We start from the raw sequence: 21,260 nt of genomic DNA on the forward strand, positions 1-21,260 counted from the left end.
ACTCTTGATCTCGGGGTCTTCAGTTCGAGCCCTGTGTTGTGTGTAGAGATTACTTACATAAAAACCTAAAAAAAAAGTGCCTCTCAAACTCTGTATGTGTGTGCATACACACACACACGCACGTGTGTGTGGCTACTTATATCATAAAGCCCACACTCATTTTGCTAAGAGAGTCATACATTTATCTGGTCGAAATACATGAAAAGTCCACTTACCAGACAAGAAGGCGATATCTTGCATTAAGAAATGACTGATGTCCTTTGCACAGAGAAGCAGCTCAGTTTCTATGACAAACGAGAAAGGGACAGAGATGGCATGCACGTTAGAGCACAGCTAGAAATCCCCACGTGATTTCTCATGATGCTGAAAGGCACTGTGGGGGGCCACAGACGCACTGCTCATCTCTTTCCTCCTCCCAGCTACACGGCAAGCAAATCGCACCCTTGAAAACATCACCGGGTAAGGAGGACCGGTGTCCAAGTTCTCTGAACCTGTACGTAGGACATCAACTACTCTCGCTCCCCGGAAAGCCAAGGACAAAGGTCCCAATTCCAAGGACATCCAGATTTATTTACAGGGTAGACTGTCACACAGAGACATGGTGGCAGACTGTCTGCTACTTTCATTCTACAAAGTTTATGATCAATTACAAAGCACTTCTCAGACCTTTTATCTTATTGGGTCCTTAAAATATCCCTGAAGAAGGTATTCTTATCCCGTCTTGGAAGTCAGGAGAAGAGTCAGAGAGAGTCCACTGGAGTGGATAAGCGTGTTGCTTTGGGGCCAGACAGACACAGGTCCAAATCTCAACCTGTTGCATTTACTGGCCATACAAACACGCCCTTGCCCTATAAACTGGGCACAGTAATATCTACCTCACAGGGCGCTGTGCCAACTAACTGCAAAAGAACCGGCATACTAGTTAGTGTTCAGTCGATGGTAATGTACAAACGTGGCATTATCATGGGCGGAACAATGTCCACGCGCTGCTCGGTAAGTTTTAGTTGCCCCAGATCGCAAGTGCTGATCTGTAATGTTCCATTCCGGTGAACTCTACAGGGGCTGAAAATCAAAGTCTACTACCTGCCTCTGGCCCATGAGCAAGGATAACTTTTTAAAGAAAACGGGTCATTAAACAAGGCTATTTTGGATTGCTGGTTTTAATGCCTGTGGTTCCGCATCTCTTACAGAAGCCGTATTTTCTACCGCTCTCTGACACAAAGGGCCTTCAGAGCCCTAGCATCAGGTGGTGTCAGGCCGATGGCCCATTACCCTCCTTAGTGCTCCTCAAATCATGCCATATGGATGCTGCTGACCAGAAATAATCCTGCTCAAGGGCATGCAAAAAACAAGTTCTCCAGAAATCCACAGTAGACAGAGGAATGGGTTCCTGTTACAGAATGACCTGTCCCTCACCTAAATACTGACTTGAAAGGGGACAACATTAAGTAACAGGGCACCTGGGTGGCTCAGTGGGTTAAACCCTCTGTCTTCAGCTCAGGCCAGGATCCCAGGGTCCTGGGGTCAAGCCCCTCGTTGGGCTCCCTGCTTGGCAGGGAGCCTGCTTCTCCCTCTCTCTCTGCCTGCCTCTCTGCCTACTTGTGATCTCTGTCTGTCACATAAACAAATAAAATCTTTTAAAAAATTAAGTGACATGTTCATTTTCCTAAGACACATGCCGGTAAAAATCTGCAACTTGTCAGGACATAAAAATCAATTCCTAAAACTTGTCTTGTAGGGGCACCTGGGTGGCTCAGTGGGTTAAGCCTCTGTCTTCAGCTCTGGTCATGATCCTGGGGTCCTAAGATCGAGCCCCACATCAGGCTCCCTGCTCAGTGGGGAGTCCGCTTCTCCCTCTTCTCGTTGTATTCTCTCTGTGTGTGTCAAATAAATAAAACCTTCAAAATAAAATAAAACTGTCTTGTAATGACAAGAAAGAGTAGACTCCTGACATGTGTGTTCACCTTTCTGGGCCTCCACATCCACACTGCGGAACAGTTATTTTTTTTAACACTGCAGGTCTCCTCAGCTAAAAGAATCGGTTTGTGGCAGCCGCAAACATGGGTCCCACACTGACACACTTAGGTATAGAGACGCGGAGAAGGGGTGAGAATGGGGATAATGCAGAGGACTAGAAGTCTCTGTGCTCTTAGAGGCCTGCAAAAATGGCAATGCCCCACGTGTGTCGCATCGTTTCCATGACACGGCATTCGACATTAAAACATTCCTAAATAATAAGACCGAAATTTCTCGCCTGTACTGATCAGAAGGAAGCTCTCTCGAGCTCAATCAGCGAGACCTACATCAGAGGGCCCGTCTGTAAGTACTAACATCTGCAGCTTGAAAACAACGTTACCACTCAGGCTCGTGCATGACTACAGAGAGCGCGACCTCCAGCCGTCCAATTCTTTAATCCAGTCATGTAGTAAGAGGCACCAGCACATAAGAATAAAAGGCCAAGGGCTGCAAGTGGAAGGACCTGGGCCTACAGCCGGCTCTGTGACCCTGAGCAAGTCGCGCCCTGCCGCATGCCTCACTGTCCCCCATTTCAGAGGTGACTGTGATGACGGCAAAAGCTTTCTCAGGCCCCTCACATTCTAGGAGATTCAAGAGCAGGTAAAATCCAGAGTTATAAGGAAAACATACTGATGTTTCCATAGTAAAAGATCTCCCACGACTGTGCCAAAAGTCACACTTCCATACTAATGAAAAAGGATGAGATCGTGGCTGAGAGAGGAGAGGTCACTACTTTCGGAAACGATCGAGTTCTGGACGGGAAACGGACTGAAGGGAGAGCAGACCGCGAAGGAAAGGAGGCAGAAGACACAGGGTTACCAGTGAGTAGCCGCAGACACAAGAGATGGTGGCTGAGAACAGAGAGAGACAGAAGGGACTTCGGGGAGAAAGCAGACACGGACCTTCTGGAGTTTCCACACACATTTCCTCCTGAAATAAAAAAGAAAGTGAGAACAAATAGGATCTATAACGCTCCTCTAACTGACCCTTTAAACTCGTTTACTCTGGGCATGAGAAATGAACAGCCTAGGTCGTGAAAATGGAATCAAGTTCACATTACAGCATGTTCCTAGGCGACGAGGTTCACATTTGACAGGAGGCCCATGAGGAGGTCAAACGCATGCGTTCTCGCTTCGGACTAGTTGCTCAGTTGAGAAAGAGCTGACTGGGAAGCCAAAAAGAGGGCACGAACTCAACAGGTCATCTGACAAACACCCTAACCCCCTCCCCCTGATGGAGGAGCTCTTCGGCTCTGCAGCAGAACCCCGCACCTGCACGGTTGAGCACGATCAAGTACAAGCTGCAAACAAAAGACAAGGGCTTTGCCGACTCAGTCAATCCACACGTGTGATTGGGAAGCAAGAGAGACCAGTTTTTACTGCCTTGACCATAAATCACAAACTCATCAGTAATATTTCTTCTTTTTTTTTAAAAAAAAAGATATATGTTTTAGAGAGAGAGAGAGCAAGCAGGCACAAGAGGGGGAGGGGCAGAGGAAGGGGGAAAGAGAGAATCCCGATCCCATGCGGGGCTCAGTCTCACGACCCCCGCCGAAACCAAGAGTCAGACGCTCCACCAACTGAGCCCCCCAGGTGCCCCGAATATCTTTTTTTTTTTACTAACATCTCTTTTATAGAAGATAGCTGTGCAGAGGTCCCTGGCCAGCTCAGTCAGCGGAGCTTGCGACTCTTGGTCTCAGGTCGTGACTTTGAGCCCCCCCGTTGGGTGTAGAGATTACTTAAAAAAGTAAAAGGGGTTGGGGCACCTGGGTGGGTTGGTCAGTGAGGTGTCTGACTCTTGGTTCCAGCTTTGGTGCTGTTCTCGGTGCTGTGAGATCGGGCCCTGCGTTGGGCTCACACTCAGCATGGAATCTGCTGGAGATTCTCTCTCTCTCTGTCCCTCCCACTCATGGTCTCAAATAAATTAATGAATCTTTTTTTTTTTAAGACAGGATTTGTGCAGGGGCATCTGGGTGGCTTTAAAGCCTCTGCCTTCAGCTCATGTCATGATCCCAGAATCCTGGGATCAAGCCCCACAGCTCGATCAGAGCAGAGGCCCCCTCTGCTCAGCGGGGAGCCTGCTTTCTCCTCTCTCTCTGCCTGCCTCTCTGCCTACCTGTCTGTCAAATAAATAAATAAAATCTTTGAAAGAAGAAAAAAAAAAGAAAGGATTTGTGCAGATGAGGAAACAAGCTCAGAATTCTAATATGAAGAATTTAAAAGTCCAAAAAGGTGCGGAAATCAAGAGTATATTTTGGATGGATGGTTCACAGAGGAGGAAGGTTTACCCATCTAATTAGTTGACTCATTTTGGTTTTATCACTTACAGAGATGGAGAACACCTGTCACCTTGATACAAGGTGCCCTTCATAGTTTTTAAAGATGGATTTTGTATTCATTCACTTTTTTATTTTTTTATTTTTTTTTTTAAGATTTTATTTATTTATTTGACGGAGAGAGATCACAAGTAGAGAGGCAGGCAGAGAGAGAGAGAGAGGGAAGCAGGCTCCCCGCTGAGCAGAGAGCCCGATGCGGGACTCGATCCCAGGACCCTGAGATCATGACCTGAGCCGAAGGCAGCGGCTTAACCCACTGAGCCACCCAGGCGCCCCTCATTCACTTTTTTAAACAAACATTTATTGAGTACCTACTATGTGCTACATACTGTTAAGATTGGATAGATGTTCCGGGTAAGAGTACAGGTTCCTGATCACATACATTTGTGAAATGCTGAGCGTTAAGCACACTGCGACCTTCCCAGCACGTACACATGCACACGATGCAACTCCTTGGGCTATGTATACAGAATGTGTACCTACTTGATCGTGTACTCTTTTGGTTTGTTGGTTGGTTGGTTAATTAGGCAGTTGGTTCACTGCTTGGTTGGCTTTTCCTCTGAGAGAGACAGAGAGAAGGACAGAAGACAAAGCAACAGCAACAGAGAGAGAGCTATCCAGACTCCATGTAAAGAAGCATTTTGTTCTAAAAGTCAGATCTATTTGTAGATGAAATGAGCCATGGTAGGTACAGAAAGCAGCCCTTCCCTATCACAAATGGTGCTGGAACAAAGCCCAAGGTGCTCTTTGGTAGAGAGGCTGGCGAGGACAATCAAGTGTGTAGTTGGGTTAGAATAAATGATCTTTCCTGTCCTATTTCTCCAAGAGTCTATACCTCTATGATATGAGTATGTATTACCATTCCAAGGAATTCAAATTCTACTGATTTATCAACTCCTGCAGGGAAAATGATAGTTTAGAAAGTTAAGTAGGCGGGGGGGGGGGGGGGGGGTGCACGTGGATGATTCAGTCCATTAAATGTCTGACACATGATCTCAGCTCAGGTCTTGATCTCAGGGTCATGAGTTCAAGTCCCATAATGGGCTCCATCCTGAGCATGGAGCCTACTTAAAAAAAAAAAAAAAAAGGAAAAGAAAAAGTTAAGTAAGTTGGTATCTATAAGCATTCTTATTTTTTTAAGATTTTAAAATCTTTTTATTTTTATTTTTTTAAATTAAAGAATTGTATTTATTTATTTGACAGACAGAGATCACAAGTAGTCCTCTTGAAATCTTTTAAAAGTAATCTCTCTACCCAGGGAATCTGGTCAGCTCAGTCAGTAGAGCATGTGACTCTTGATCTTGGGGCTGTGAGTTTAAACCTCACGCTGGGTATGGTGCCTACTTCAAAAAAAAAAAAGTGATCTCTACACCCAACGTGGAGCTTGAACCCACAATCCTGAGAACAAGAGTTGCACGTTCCACTGACCGAGCCAGCCAGGTGTCCTGTAAGCATTCATTTTTTTTAAAGATTTTATTTATTTATTTGACAGACAGAGATCACAAGTAGGCAGAGAGGCAGGCAGAGAAAAAGAGGGGGAAACAGGCTCCCTGCTGAGCAGAGAGCCCAATACAGGGCTCGATCCCAGGACCCTGGGATCATGACCTGAGCCGAAGGCAGAGGCTTTAACCCACTGAGCCACGCAGGTGCCCCAAGCATTCTCATTTTATAGAAAGCATTTTCACTCTAAATTCTGGTGTATAAGAGCAGTAATTTCAACCCTTGAACTTTATTTCACAGCGACACTCTCTCATGTACCTCATCCTTTCTCTGGGGTTTCTGTTCACATGCAACAGAAGAAAAATTCTGAACCACGCTGCACACACGTGCCATTCTGCCCAGGAACTGAAGAGCTATGGCAGACAAAATGCTTCGAAGGTAAATAACTCTTTATTATCACGTTTTCCTAAAAATCAGAAGCAAAAATAAAGCTCAGATTAAAATAAAAGGGAAAATATTTCCTGAGTGGCTCAGCTGGTTAAGCCTCTGCCTTCAGCTCAGGCCATGATCCCAGGGGTCCTGGGATCGAGTCCCACATCTGGCTCCCTGGTCAGCGAGGCGCCTGCTTCTCCCTCTCCCTTTCCTCCTCTCCTTGCTTGTGGGTTCTCTCTCACTGTTTCTCTCTCAAATAAATAAATAAAATCTTTTTTTAAAAATTAAGCAAAACAGAAGGGAAAGTGACAGAAACGTCCACCAGGGGGATACAGTCTCTTCTAGGGCCATCAGTCTGGTGCCATCACCAGCAGGAAAACAGGGGAAAGTGGCAGATCTGAATGACAATGGTTATCATTTGCCGATCCTACTACTTGCCAGGCTCGGGCGTAGAGCACTTCGGATGCATTTGCTCTGGTCTCGACGACAAAATCCTCCAAGAGGGATACTAAAACTCTTACCTTACAGAAGACCAAACAGGCTTGAAGAGGCTCAAATTCACATTCATTCATTCAAGAAATTCATACTGAACAACTGCCAGGCACCAAGCATGTTCAGACTCAAGGTAATATCTAGCAGATCTAGGAGAAGCTTTTACAGTGTCATCTATTTCGTTCCCAGATAATCTAAAATCCGCACTCAGAAGAATGTACGCAATTAGCTCTAATGCAAATTACTAACTAGATATGTCTCTGTGACCTCCCATCTTCTTCCAGGAAGAGTATCATTCCAAACTATATCAAGAATGTTTATAAACAATCTTTTGCAAGGAACTCCATTATTTTTACAGCTTGAAATTCTTAACAATGATGCTTACTTTTAGCAATCATCTCTTTGAACGTTCCCTATTGCTGATGTGCAGAACTCAGATAAAATTAGGTTTTGAGTCCTAAATCCTGTTGCAAGGCAGATGGGATTCTACGAGTGTAATTTTTCCCTTTCAGTATGAAAGGCAGATACACTACCCATCTGTAAATAGTAATGACTTAGCACATGCAACAAATTGAAATGCTGTCTTGATTTGTGATATGCTTTAAATAGTGGAATAAACAAAAGGGTAATTCTGAAACCATCACAAAATGAATTCCCATTACGCCACAATAGAACAAACTGTGCCGTATTCTGTTCTACAAAAAAGGTACAGTATGACTCACATAATTCTGTCTTAACAAAGGACAACCAAGATTCTTGCTAAATCCTTCTTCTGCTAACAATGTATGGGAGCCTCTGGCCAATCCACTCTAATTCAATTCGCCAGATATCTACTGGATTTCTATTTGTTCTCCTCTGCTGGGTGCTGTGGCCCATCGGAAAATAAACAGAGTTTCTCACCTTACAAAGCTTAAAAATTAGAAGATAGGACACCAGGCCATAAAATGTAAGACAGTGTCTGCTATAAGAGAAACACACAAGAGAGGGTATGGGGGGAGTGAGATTATTACATCTACACTAAACAATGAGAAAAAGGAAAGTGTCATAGATGACGTGACATCTGAGCTGGGCCTTGAAAACTGATTAGGATTCAAACCCACGGACAGGAGGCCAGAGGACATTCTAGGTAAAAGAAACAAGGTTCCAATGCAGAAGTAAGTGAAGGCATCAGGGGCTCTATGTAACCCGATAGGATTTGAGTTTAGAGCATGGGCTAGTCTAGCTACAGCTAGAAAGCAAGACTAGAAGCAGAAAGTAGAGAGCAGCCTTCTGAAATGCCTCTGAGCCAGGACCACTGATTTAGCACAAAGACATTTTCCAAGCAGGCAATTCCTGTAACAGCACAGCAGGGCTGCAGCGGCTGGTGGATTCCATAATCAATGAGCTATTCACTTACAGTACAACCTCAGGCCACATGAGTCAGGTTGTTTGTAAGCTCCTATACAACAAAATGCATGGGGAGAAAAAGGAAAGTCCCTCTTTTGTGTGTTATAAACTCCAGACAAACCTTGACTTGACTACTCTTCTAAAAGACCCATTTTTCCTCACTGGTAACATTTCTGAAATCTGGAGGTATCTTGGAAACACCAACACATTTTACTCGGCCTTTCCTTTTCCCATCCAAAATCCTATGTTAAGGAGACAAACCATGAGAGACTCTTAAGTCTAGGAAACAAACTGAGGGTTGCTGGGGAGGAGATGGGCGGTATGGGAACCGGGGTGATGGGCATTCAGGAGGGCACGTGATGTGATGAGCACCGGGTGTTCTAGGCAACTGCTGAATCACTGAACACTACATCTGAAACTAATGATGTACTGTATGTGGGATAACTGAATTTAAACTTTTTTAAAAACCTATATTGGGGCAACTGGGAGGCTCAGTGGGTTAAGCCTCTGCCTTTGGCTCAGGTCATTATCTCAGGGTCCTGGGATCAAGCCTGCTCAACAGGGAGGCTTTTTCCCCCTCTCTCTCTGCCTACCTCTCTGCTTACTTGTGATCTTTTTTCTTTCTCTCTCTCTTTCTCTGTCAAAAAAATAAATCTTTTTTAAAAAACTATATTAAGTACCTTAAAACTAATCAATTACAAACACGAAAAGGAAAAATAGGAAATTACAAAATAAATTCCCAAGCTCTTTGGGGTTGAGCTATATACACACATATATGTCATTATATTATGTATACATATGTGTGTATAAATATATGTCATTGCCTTTCATGACCGTCGTTTTATTTTTTTAATTAGGCTCCATGCCCAATATGGGGCTTGAACTCACGACCCTGAGAGATCAAGAGTCAGATGCTCTACCTACTGAGTCAGTCAGGTGTCCCTACAACCATTGTCTGAGATGTCATATGGTATAAGACAATGTGGCATGAAAAAAGAAATCAAAATTGTCCATTTAGGGATGCCGAGATGGCTCAGTCGGTTAAGCGTCTGCGTACAGCTCAGGTCACGATCGGGTCCCACATCGGGCTCCTTGCTCTCTGAGAAGCCTGCTTCTCCCTCTGCCTGCTGCTCCCCCCTGCTTGTAGGTTCTCTCTCTCTGACAAATAAATAAATAAAATCTTTAAAAAAATAAAAATCTGTCCATTCATTATCATGTCAGCTATGTACCTAACAAAATCTGCAAAGAAATATATTCCAATGTGAATAGGGTTTTTCCTCTGGGCCATAAAATTCATTTTGGGGGGCATATTTTCCACATTTCTTTTGCAATGATCAAGTTCACTTTTTAAAGACTATTTTTAGGGGCACCTGAGTGGCAGTGTCCATTAACCATCTGCCTTTGGCTCAGGTCATGATCCCAGAGGAGTCCCAGGATCAAGCCCTGCAGGGAGTTCCACAACCCCGCATCCCCGCATCCCCCACCTCCCTGCATCCCTGCATCCCTGCATCCCCGGCATCTGGTTCACTGCTCAGCAGGGAGTCTTCCTCTCCCTCTCCTTCTGCTCCTCTCCCTTTCACTTGCTCGCTCTCTCAAATAAATAAAATCTTTTTTAAAAACAATTTTTTTTAAAGATTATTATTTATTTATTTGACACACAGAGAGAGATCACAAGTAGGCAGAGAGGCAGGCAGAGAGAGAGAGGAAGGGAAGCAGGCTTCCTGCTGAGCAGAGAGCCCGATGCGGGGCTCGATCCCAGGACCCTGAGATCATGACCTGAGCCGAAGGCAGCGGCTTAACCCACTGAGCCACCCAGGCGCCCCTAAAAACAATTTTTAGAGCAGTTTCAGGTTTACAGCAAAATTGAAGGGAAAATACAGAGAGCTGCCATATCCCCATTACCCCTACATATGCACAGTCTTGCCCACTGCCAACATCTCCCAACAGAGTGGTACATGTCGAAATTGAGGAGACTAAGCTGGCACATCATTATCAACCGCTTTTTGACAAGGACAAGACAATTAATTGAGGAAAGAATAGTCTTTTCAACAAATGGGGATGGGAAACCAGGATATCCACATTTAAAAGAATGAAGCTGGCGGGGGGGATAAAGGTGGACCTCTACCTTATACCATAGATAACAATGAACTCAAAATAGAGCCAACACTGAAATGTAAGATCTAAAACAATAAAACTTTTTTTTAAAGATTTTATTTATTTATATGACAGAGATCACAAGTAGGCAGAGAGGCAGGCAGAGAGGCAGGCAGAGAGAGGGAGAGGAGGAAGCAGGCTCCCTGCTGAGCAGAGTCTCCTTCCCGGGACCCTGGGATCATGACCTGAGCTGAAGGCAGAGGCTTTAAACCACCGAGCCACCCAGGCACCCCTAAAACAATAAAACTTTTAAAATATAGGAATAAATCTCTGGGATGTTGTGTTAGCCAAAACCTTTTTATTTATGGTATCAAAAACACAAGCAAGAAAAGAAAAAATTGTAGGGGTGCCAAGGTGGCTCAGTCGGTTGGGTGTCTGCCTTCGGCTCAGGTCATGATCTCAGGATCCTGTGATCAAGCCCCACATTGGGCTCCCTGCTCAGTGGGGAGTCTGCTGCTCCCTTTCCCTCTGCTGCTCCCCCTGCTTGTGCTCTCTCACTTGCTCGCTCTCTCTCAAATAAATAAATAAAATCAAAAAAAAAATTTGGAAGGGGAGGCGAACCATAAGAGACTATGGACTCTGAAAAACAACCTGAGGGTTTTGAAGGGTCAGGGCTGGGAGGTTGGGGGAACAGGTGGTGGGTAATGGGGAGGGCACGTTTTGCATGGAGCACTGGGTGTTGTGCAAAAAGAATGAATACTGTTACGCTGAAAAAATAAATAAAATGGAAAAAAAAATAAAAAATAAAAAAAAATTAAAAAAGAAGAAATTGTTAATTTGACTTTGTCAAAATTTAAACTTTTGTGCTTCAAAGGACACTAAGAAGAAAGTGAAGACAATCCACAGAAAGGTAGAATATATTTGCAAATCATTTATCTCTTAAGGAATATATATCTAGAATACATAAAGAATACTGGGGCACCTGGGTGGCTCAGTGGGTTGAGCCTCTGCCTTCGGCTCAGGTTATGATCTCAGGGTCCTGGGATCGAGCCTAGCATCGGGCTCTCTGCTCAGCAGGGAGCCTGCTTCTCCCCTCTCTCTCTGCCTGCCTCTCTGCCTACTTGTGATCTCTCTCTGTCAAATAAATAAATAAAATATTTATTAAAAAAGGAATACTTACTAGTCAATAAATAAAAAGGCAAATAACACAATTAGAAATGGGCAAAGGATTTGAATACATATCTACAAAGAAGATATAAAAATGGTCAATGAGCACATGCAAAGATGTTCAACATCATTTAGTCATTAAGGACATGCATATCAAGACCACAAAGAGATACCACTTCACGCTCATAAGCAAAGACGGACGATAACAAGTGTGAGCAAGTATGTCGACAAATTAGAAGCGTCACACACTGTGCATGGGAATATAAAACGGTTCAGCGCTTGTGAAAAATCAGTTGTGTGATTCCTCAAAAAGCTACATCAAGAGTTATCACATGATCCCGCAATTTTACATGCAGGCATATGCCCCCCAAAAAATGAAAACGGGGCGCCTGACTGGCTCAGTGGATGGAGTATGCGACTCTTGATCTCGAGGTTGTGAGTTCAAGCCCCACGTTAGGTGTAGAGATCACTTAAAAATAAAATCTTAACAAAAATGAAAATATACCTCTACATAAAAACATGACAGGGACGTTAATAGCATTATTCGCAATAACCAAAAGGTAGAACAACACAAAAAGCCGTCAGCTGCAGACAGGATAAACAAAATGTGGTGTATCCATACAAGAGAGTATTACTCGGCAATAAGGTAAGGAAGGAATGACACAGGCATGGATGGATCCTGAAAATATTTCACTAAGTCGAAGAAGCCACAAATTATACTGTTCCATTTATAGGAGATACCCAGAATGGCACAGAGAGAGAGATGGAGAGTAGATTCATGGTCGCTTAGGGCTAAGGAAATGGGGCCCTTGGGGGCATGACAGCAGAAGGGTATACAGAGTTTCTTTGAGGAATGATGAAATGTCCTAAAACCAATTGCAGTCACAGCTACACAGCTCTGTGAATGTGTTAAAAACACCCAGTTTGGGGGCACCTGGGTGGCTCAGGTCATGGTCCCAGGGTCCCTCATCGGGCTCTCTGGTCGGCGGGGAGCCTGCTTTCCCCCTCTCTCTGCCTGCCTCTCTGCCTACTTGTGATCTCTGTCTGCCAAATAAATAAATAAAATCTTAAAAAAAAACCACTGAATTTTACACTTCAAATGCGTAAATCGAGCAGTAAGTGAATTATATCTCAATAAAATTATAATTATATCTCAATAAAACTTCCAAAAAAAGAAATGAGGGGAAGAATTGGTGTGTGTAAGAAAAATGTTCACTGGAGCAGAAGATGAATGTTTTCTACTTTTTAAATTTAATTGTGAGAAACAGAGTTAAGCTCGACTTTTGGAAATAGGTGTTAAGGGAAAAAAAGGTGAAGGTTGTGCATAAAGATAAGCCACAGTGACATGGGGGCTATATATGTCTTTTATCTTAGGCGATGTATATACACAAAATGCTGCTTTTTTTTTAATTGAGGTAATAGAGCACAGTCCTGAGTACATGCTCCAAGGACAAAGTGTCTGGGTTCCAGTTTCAGCTCGAGCACTTGCAAGTTGTACAACCTTAGACCTGCTAAAACAGGTGTCTCAGTTTCCTTTACTGGGAAAATGACCAAAATGATAGCCCCCGTTTCATCGGGCAATTGTGATGAGTAAATCTGTTAATACAAAGACTTGGGAACACTGCCCAGTATATGGCAAGCGCTCAATAAATGTTAAATTGTTAGAGAATAAAGAAAAAAACAAGTGTAATGTTAAAGGCTTAGTGTACAAGGGAGCATTCAGGAAGCAGCGGCAACCACTGGGTTAGCAGTGCGGTCCTGCAAAGATTTAAATTCTCCCCTTCCCCAGTCACAAGTGCGCCGGGGCCAGAATACCACTTCCACCTTTCAGTTCATCTGCAAATAGGGGAATATGCACCTCGTGTTTCTGCTCCGTATCTCAGGTCTTGTATATAAGGAAAACTCAGAAGATCTCATATTTGAATATAAGACTGGAACTTCCAGGGCGCCTGGGTGGCTCAGTTGGCTAAGCACCTGACTTTGGCTCAGGTCATGATCTCAGGTTGGGGTGAGAGGGTGGGGCAGGCCCCCCAGGTCAGGCACCATGCTCAGCAGTGAGCCTGCGTCTCCTTCTCCCTCTGCCCCAACATGCCACTCATGCTCTCGCCCTCGCCCTCTCTCCTCTCAAATAAAGAAATAAAAACCTTTAAAAAATAACAAAAGACTTGAAAGTTTCAAGTCTAAAAAACACAGAGAAGCTTCCCTTATTGGTTACATGGGGAAGTAAAAATCCTGAAAAACCTTCCTGTTACAGAACACGAAAGCGTGGTGGGAAAAATAAAGTTAAATTTCCTTTCAAATGCATGGCTAAACTGGCAGGAAGACAAGGAAACCCTCAGAGGCTAAAACCATTTCAAGGGCACATATCCTGAGAGAGAAGCCGACTGAGAAAGGCAGCTGCCGACTGGCATGGGCCAGTTCCCAGGTGACTTAGAACTTGGTTCGAATGGTCATGCGCTGGTGACGATTCAAAGCCCACAGCACTGGGAATCAGATCAGAGAAAATATAGGAAAATATCTGTGCCACCTGTGGATAGAACTTCTTACATAAACAGAATACAAGCAGTACAAAGCATAAAAGCCTGATAATTTAGGCTACATGAAATTCAAAATTTTCTTTCAACAAAAGACATCATAAAGAAAATGAGAGAAGCCACAAATCGTGCAGATATCTGCAACGCATACAGTGACAAACACACAGAATCAAGGATATATGAGAGATGATAAGTCAATCAGAAAAGACAAATCACGCCATAGAAAAGCGAAAAGAGTACCACAAACAGGCATTGCACAAAGAAGAAACATTTAAAAAGATCCCTGATGGCCTCTGTAATGTGTGAAATGCAAATCTCAAGGACAGTAAGATAAACTTTTATACCAACCACTTAGGCAAGAATTTTTTAAAAACCAACATTAGCAAGCACCGAAATGTGCAACAACATCATCACAGATCTGTTTTGGTTTGGGCCTTGGCTCTTAAGCACAGATCTCTGTTCTCATGAAGCATCCATTTTGAAAGACCACATTAAAAACTGGTTTAGTGATGATAGTAAGAGAATGCATCAGGTAGAATTTTTACACTGATAGAGCTGAAGGGAAAGACGATGACTTGACCCCGTCTCAAATGGAAAAAAACAAAAAATCCGTTCAATGTGGCAACAAAGACCAAAGGAACTCTGAGGTTTGCTTTTTAAAGACATGTAGAATGTCAAATCACACACTGGGAAGTGTCGCCTAGGTACCTACTATGCATCCAAGGTCATTCAAGGTCGTCCTAGCGCTCTTTACAAAGCCCGTAATAATGAATAGGTTCCAATTCCTAGAAGAATGTCCACAGATCTGGCTGTCTTCAGATGCTCAACCTTTCAATTGCCCTTTGAAGGAAGGCACCTTGGGATGATTCTACCCCCAGTAGCATGAAGTGGAATTCTAGGGGAAGATGGGAAACGGAAGGAAGAAATGAGAGGAGGAAGGAAAGAGAAGAAATACAAAACAGGGATCGACATTCCAACAAGGCAGGTGTTTTCATTTGCTATCAGTCATCCTATTCGCTCATGCATTTCTTCTTTCAACAAAAGTTTGTCAGACTCCCTGCCTTGGGCCAGGCTCTGTCCAGGGCTGGGGACACGGAGACCAGTTAAAACACTGGCCTGGATCCCATAGGATTCTGCATCTAAGAGCGGGAGGCAGTGACAGCCCAGAGTGCGGAGTCATACAGCACTGGGCCCAGGATGCTGGGGGCACACTGAGAAAGCATGCCTGGCACTGAACCCATGAAAGAGATCACAAGTCAAAAAGGAATAATAAGAGAAAAGCAAAAACTGAAACAAATGGTTTGATGCCCTAATCTCTGCTGAGTATCTCCTGGGGCTCAGTTTCAGCCTGTGAGTTTCGGACCATGACTCCACGCCGTTCTGAGGTCCCTGGACTCGGCCCTGCTTCCAAAGAGGAGATCACACGGACTTGGGGGTCCTGCACATGAAGGCAATGATTCAGTTCTGCAACTTCTGCAAACACTGATGTTTACGTGCGCAGGCACACGCACGTAGTACACAAATGGGAACATTTCCAGCGTGGCAGTTAAAATGGCTGGGTTTAAAAGGGCCCTCTTGCATCTTTCAAATCACTTGCAAAATCAGTCTGCAGCACGAAAGAGCTCACAGGGACAGCAAAAGGTAAAAACTGCCATGGGGAGTCTCTCCTTACCTTTCCAGCACAAAAGCTCTTTCATAACTTGATCGTGTATCATAAAATTTACAGCCCCTTTAGTCAACTGTACCCAAATAATTAATGAAATAGAACAAATTTACAGTCCCCCTCAAATTGACATAAGCACTATTAAAACTGTATCAGCATCATCTTCAAAACTATATGATTGTTAGGAAAATCAATGTCTTTGAGGGGCGCCTGGCTGGCTCCGTCAGAAGAGCATGTGAGTCCTGATCTTGGGGTTGTGAGTCTGAGCCCCATGTTGGGTGTAGAGATGACTTAAAAATAAAATCCTTGGGGCGCCTGGGTGGCTCAGTGGGTTGGGCCTCTACCTTTGGCTCGGGTCATGTCCTCAGGGTCCTGGGATCCAGCCCGCATCGAGCTCTCTGCTCAGTGGGGAGCCTGCTCCCCCCCCCGCCTGCCTCTCTGCCAACTTGTGATTTCTCTCTGTCAATTAAATAAATAAAATCTTTTTTAAAAAGGTAAAATAAAATCATTGAAAGAGGGGCACCTGGGTGGCTCAGTGGATTAAGCCGCTGCCTTCGGCTCAGGTCATGATCTCAGGGTCCTGGGATCGAGCCCCGCATCGGTCTCTCTGCTCTGCAGGGAGCCTGCTTCCTCCTCTCTCTCTGCCTGCCTCTCTGCCTACTTGTGACCTCTCTCTCTGTCAAATAAATAAATAAAATCTTTAAGAAAAAAAAAAAAGAATCTCAAAGCATGGAAGTCTCTTTAAAAAAAAAAATCATTGAAAGAAAGTATCTTTGAGAATTAGCTCCCTTGGGTACTTCTGAAGGCACAGTTTAAAAAAAAAAAAAAAACCTCCTAATCACACAATTTTGAATGTTCTGATTTATTCCTTAACCAAAGAAATTTGGGGGAAACGCATGTAAACCAAAGGGGCATCATCCTAGTCATCCAATTCATCCTGATTCACTACCCACAGTACAAATGAGCAGGGACATGTTGGAACATGAGCTTAAAGACAAAATTTGACTACCCAACCCCTACGGCCACTGCTGCCACTAGATAATTCGGAACATACTAGCTTAGCAATAGGTAAATATTAACATCATCCTCTTTTTACATTTTGATTACAACTTTAGGCCTTTCGAGAGGAGTTATTTAAAGCACAAAGTATAAAAGTAGACGAGATGACCCACTAATGTCAGAACTCGCAATATCCGTGTAGACATAGGACTAGAGGCCGGATCGCCTATGCTGTGGCTATTCATCTCTTCTTGGGTTTAGAGAATCTCATTTTGAAATACATAGCATCTGCAACCGTAAATCCAATTAAAATGACTTACTTCAGCTCATACGGCATGCAGAAGAATACACAACATCTGTTCGGGGTCCCTGGAACGTACTAAGGAAGCAAACCTGACCCTCTTTTGTAAACTGCCAAGTGCAAAACGGCAAATAAAGAGCCGGCTGGCTGCTGCCTTGTGCTGGGATGAATCACATGATTCAGCTGCAGTTGCGAACTCCAAGATGTCCCTCAGATGCACGTATTACTTTTAAGTGTCATCAAAGAGCCCAAGAATATCTAATCACACCACTTGAGTTGAAACGGAGGGAGAGCATTTAAAATCATTCTGTATGGTTTTTCTTATGAGACCATATATTGACAGCGGAACAGCTAATGCCTCAACTTAACTAACAGTGGCACAGTGGTGCAAATGAAGGCTCGAGGAAGAAAAAACCACGATGTCCACCGCCGCCACCCCCCACACCCCGATCTAGAAGGTAACTGGCTGGCTACCGCCGCAGCAGATGCTGACCCAGACAAAGTATATTTGAAAAGGCAGCTCAACCACAACCAGACCAGACCAGACTTTCTGGCCACAGAGTTACTTAAAATTAATATTCTAGTAGCATCTACAAGCTTCCTATTTGGCCCAGAAGCTTTACAAAGAGAGCCATTAGCAACTTACAATAAATGAAGTCAGTATATAATTATATATAGTACATATGAAATACATATATAACGTAGACACATTTGCATGCACATATAAAAAAATCTATATAACTTGATTTTAAAACTTGATTTCCAGTGAAGAAAATGTTGTCAGTGAACTCTTAGAAGGGGTGGGTGGGAAGTGATAAGCTGATTTTTTAAAGTTCGGATTTCTTATCAAGTGAGTAAGAGATAATTTGAATCTCAATAAATTAATAATGGTGACACTGAAATTGGATTTTTTTTTAGATTTTATTTATTTATTTGACAGAGAGCGAGACAGCAAGAGTGGGAATGCAAGCAGTGGGAGAGAGAGAGGGAGAAGCAGGTTTTCCGCCGAGCAGGAAGCCCAGTGTGGGGCTCGATCCCAGGACCCCAGGATCACCACCTGAGCCAAAGGCAGACGCTTAACCCACTGAGCCATCCAGGTGCCCCCTGAAATTAGATTTTAAAGCCATTGGCCCTTTACATCCATAAATATATATCAGACAAATGAGGATCAATTTCTTTTAAGATTTTATTTATTTATTTGACAGACAGAGATCTAGAAGAGAGCTAGCATACAGGCAGAGAGGCAGGCAGAGAGACAGGAGGAAGCACGCTCCTTGCTGACTGAGCAGAGAGCCCCATGTGGGGCTTGATCCCACGACCCTGCGATCATGACCTGAGCTGAAGGCAGAGGCTTTAACCCACTGAGCTACCCAGGAGCCCTGAGGATCAATTTCTTAAATAATGTCTCTACTAGAATCTCCTGTTTAAAAAAAAAAAATCTCCCGTTAATGTTAATTATTTTCCTAAGTAGCTAGAGGTGGTCTCCATGTAAAATTGGGCCAGTCTATCAAGGACATACAGAAAGATTAAATAAATTGTATGTACTTATTCAGACACAAGCAGCATGAATAACTGTAAAGAATGCGTCATTCTCAAACACAACAGCTTCTCCATGGGTTTATTGCAACTGTGAGTTCACTAAGACAGAACTGGACAAACGCTTTCTTTGTGCTGAAAAGATGCAGTAGCCTCTTCGTGCTCTACCAAAGGAAGACATGTAAATAACACAACAGGCTGATTTCGCATATTTCATTTCCTGTACTCTTGCATCAAAAGTTTCAGAATGAAACCATTTAAAAATAAACACACTAAAAAAAATAAAAAAATAAAAATAAAAATAAACACACTGACATGTAAGCCATGTATCAGCATACAGGATATGATCCCAGTTTGCTAAAATACCTAGATATATGTGGGTTTTTCAGTTGTTAGAAATAATCACCAGTTAGAAATAATCTCCCCGAAGGTAGGGATTTTTGTCTGTTGTTGACTGAAATAACCCAACAGTGTCTAGCCCATAGAAGGTGATCAAATGAATTGATAAATCTGTGTCCATAGAAAATTTCCAAACCCGAACTGTTAGTAGTGCTTTCCTCCAGAGAGCAGGACTGGGTTGGGCACGAGGGTAACTCGCCTATTAGTATACAGGCATATGTTGTTTAGATGTTTTACAAAGATCATAGATAAATAATTTAAACAGGGGCGCCTGGCTGGCTCAGTTGGTGGAGCATGCGACTTTTAATCTCGGGGCCGTGAGCTCAAGCCCCCACGCTGGGTGTAGAAATTACTTACAAAAAACAGAACCTGGAAAGAGAATTTTTTAATTAAAAATAAACAGAAAAAAATGGAAAAATAAAAGATACTTCCTTTCCAAAAGCAAACAAACAAAAACCACGCCATCCACAGGAAAGGAGTACGTAAGGCACTTGGCAAGGAGAAGAGCGCTAGAGAAGAAAGCGAGAAGAGAAAGGGATGAAGGCCAAAAAGTACCTGAGGAAAATAAGGTGCGGCAGGTGGGAAGGGCCAGGGGACCCACCTCTACCCAAGAGCTTGCTGCCCCCCAGGCTGCTGGGCCTCTCCTGGCCTAGGTCTCCAGTAGGTGTTTATCTCTGAGCAAGGCTATGGAGCTTTCCTGTCCTCTCCCACCCTCCCTCCTTCAGATTAAAAACCACCCAGTGCAGACAGTGGATTTTCCTAACACAAAGGCAGGAGCTGCCACTGGCTTGGGGACCCGCCTACCAATCACAGCCTCATGAATTCATCACTCAGAAACGTGCAGTTCGCAGAGGGAGATTGTGAGAGGGACTGAATCATTCCCGAAGGAGCACTACACAGAGGTGGTGACTTACTGTGAGTACAAACAGGGATAAATCAATGTTTTTCGTTCTTCAAACAACAAGCAGAACTGGCCTACACTTACCTGTCTAGGCCCCACACTCTATTTTCCTAAAAGACATCTCTGGCCACAGGGATGGGGATCATACTCTTGACGGACAAATGGACTAGTCCAGCCTGGAAAGGTCTTTACAGATTCCTAGTCAATGTGGGATCAAAACGTGTGCCTCTCTTTTGCCCTGATATTGTCCCATCCTGGTCCCACACAGACTCGTGCGCCAAATGCGAACCAAAAACACTAAGACAACTGAGTTAGTGATTATAGTGTACTATTTTTGTCTTCATTTGTGCTTTTGTTTTTCCTTGGAAAACCTCTCGTGGATATTTACATGTTTGCCTCTCAAGCTTTTGGCAAGGTCTCCAGAATAAGCCTCCTAATAGGAATGAGTTAATATATCTCAATCTGCCAACACTCATGAAACACTATGGATGAATAACCATCCCAAATGAGCAATGAGGGGCCAGAATGCATCATAATAAATAATTCCCAAATACCTTAAATGTGAATTCCCCATATTTAGGAAGACCGCAATTTGGACAACTATAAAAGTGAAGATCAGACACTCCCTAAATTCATCTACGAATTCAACGTGACTCCTGGCAAAATCCCAGCCAGTTTTTAATGCAGAAAATGAGAAGCTCATCTTAAAATTCATATGGAGATGCAAGGCTCCCAGAATGATGACGACAATCTTGAAAAATTCACTGTCGGATTTCACATTTTCGTACACGGCTACAGTAATCAAGAGAGCGATAGCGGTGTAATGATGGACTTAGGGACAGATCAGTGGAATCGAATTGAGAGTCCAGAAATAAACCCTTACATTATGGTCAGTTGATTTAAAGCCGGGGTACTAAGACATTTCAGTAGGAAAGAATATTCTTTCAACAAATGGTGTTAGGGACACCTGGATACATTGACATGCAAAAGAAGAAACTCATAACTCACGTAATGCACAAAAATCAACTCAAAATGGGTCAGACCTAAATGCAAGAAAACTATAAAACTCCGATGAAAACGCAGGTGTGATTTTGTGACCTTGGATCAGGCCAGTGTTTCTTACATAGGACACCAAATGCTCAGGAGACATGAGTAAAACATAAGTCAACAAGTACATAAAAAGATGCTCAACAGTAACGAATCATCTGGGAAATGCGAACCAAAACCACAGTGAGCTGTCTCCCGTCCCGCCAGGCAGGACTGCTAGTACCAGAAAGAGGAAGAAGGAAGGAATGTTGGGGAGGATGCAGAGAAAAGGGAAACTTTGTGCCCTGTTTGGTGGGAATGAAACTGCCACGGCCATGATGGAAAACAGAATGGAGGTTCCTCAACAAATTAAAAATAGAACTACCATAATATCAAGCAATTTGGCTTCTGGGGGTCTACTCTGAGGAAAGCAACACTAACGCCAAAAGAGATCTGCACAATGAACACTGCCGTGTTCAGATATCAAAAAGATAGCTGTTCAGGACAACAGCCAAGATCCGGAAGCCACTTAAGTGTCC

General features: G+C 43.5%; 1 protein-coding gene across 1 annotated transcript in view; it reads right to left on the minus strand.

The window, feature by feature from the left end:
* Nucleotides 1–21,260, minus strand: part of MCF2 (MCF.2 cell line derived transforming sequence) — a 108,451-nt gene that overhangs the window by 77,933 nt on the left and 9,258 nt on the right. Inside the window, exon 2 of the mRNA XM_045996216.1 lies at nt 216–284. Coding sequence (XP_045852172.1) covers nt 216–284 — 69 coding nt within the window. The remainder of the gene's footprint in view (nt 1–215; nt 285–21,260) is intronic.

Source organism: Meles meles, chromosome X (genome assembly GCF_922984935.1).
Source record: "Meles meles chromosome X, mMelMel3.1 paternal haplotype, whole genome shotgun sequence".
In the NCBI taxonomy this organism is placed as follows: domain Eukaryota; kingdom Metazoa; phylum Chordata; class Mammalia; order Carnivora; family Mustelidae; genus Meles; species Meles meles.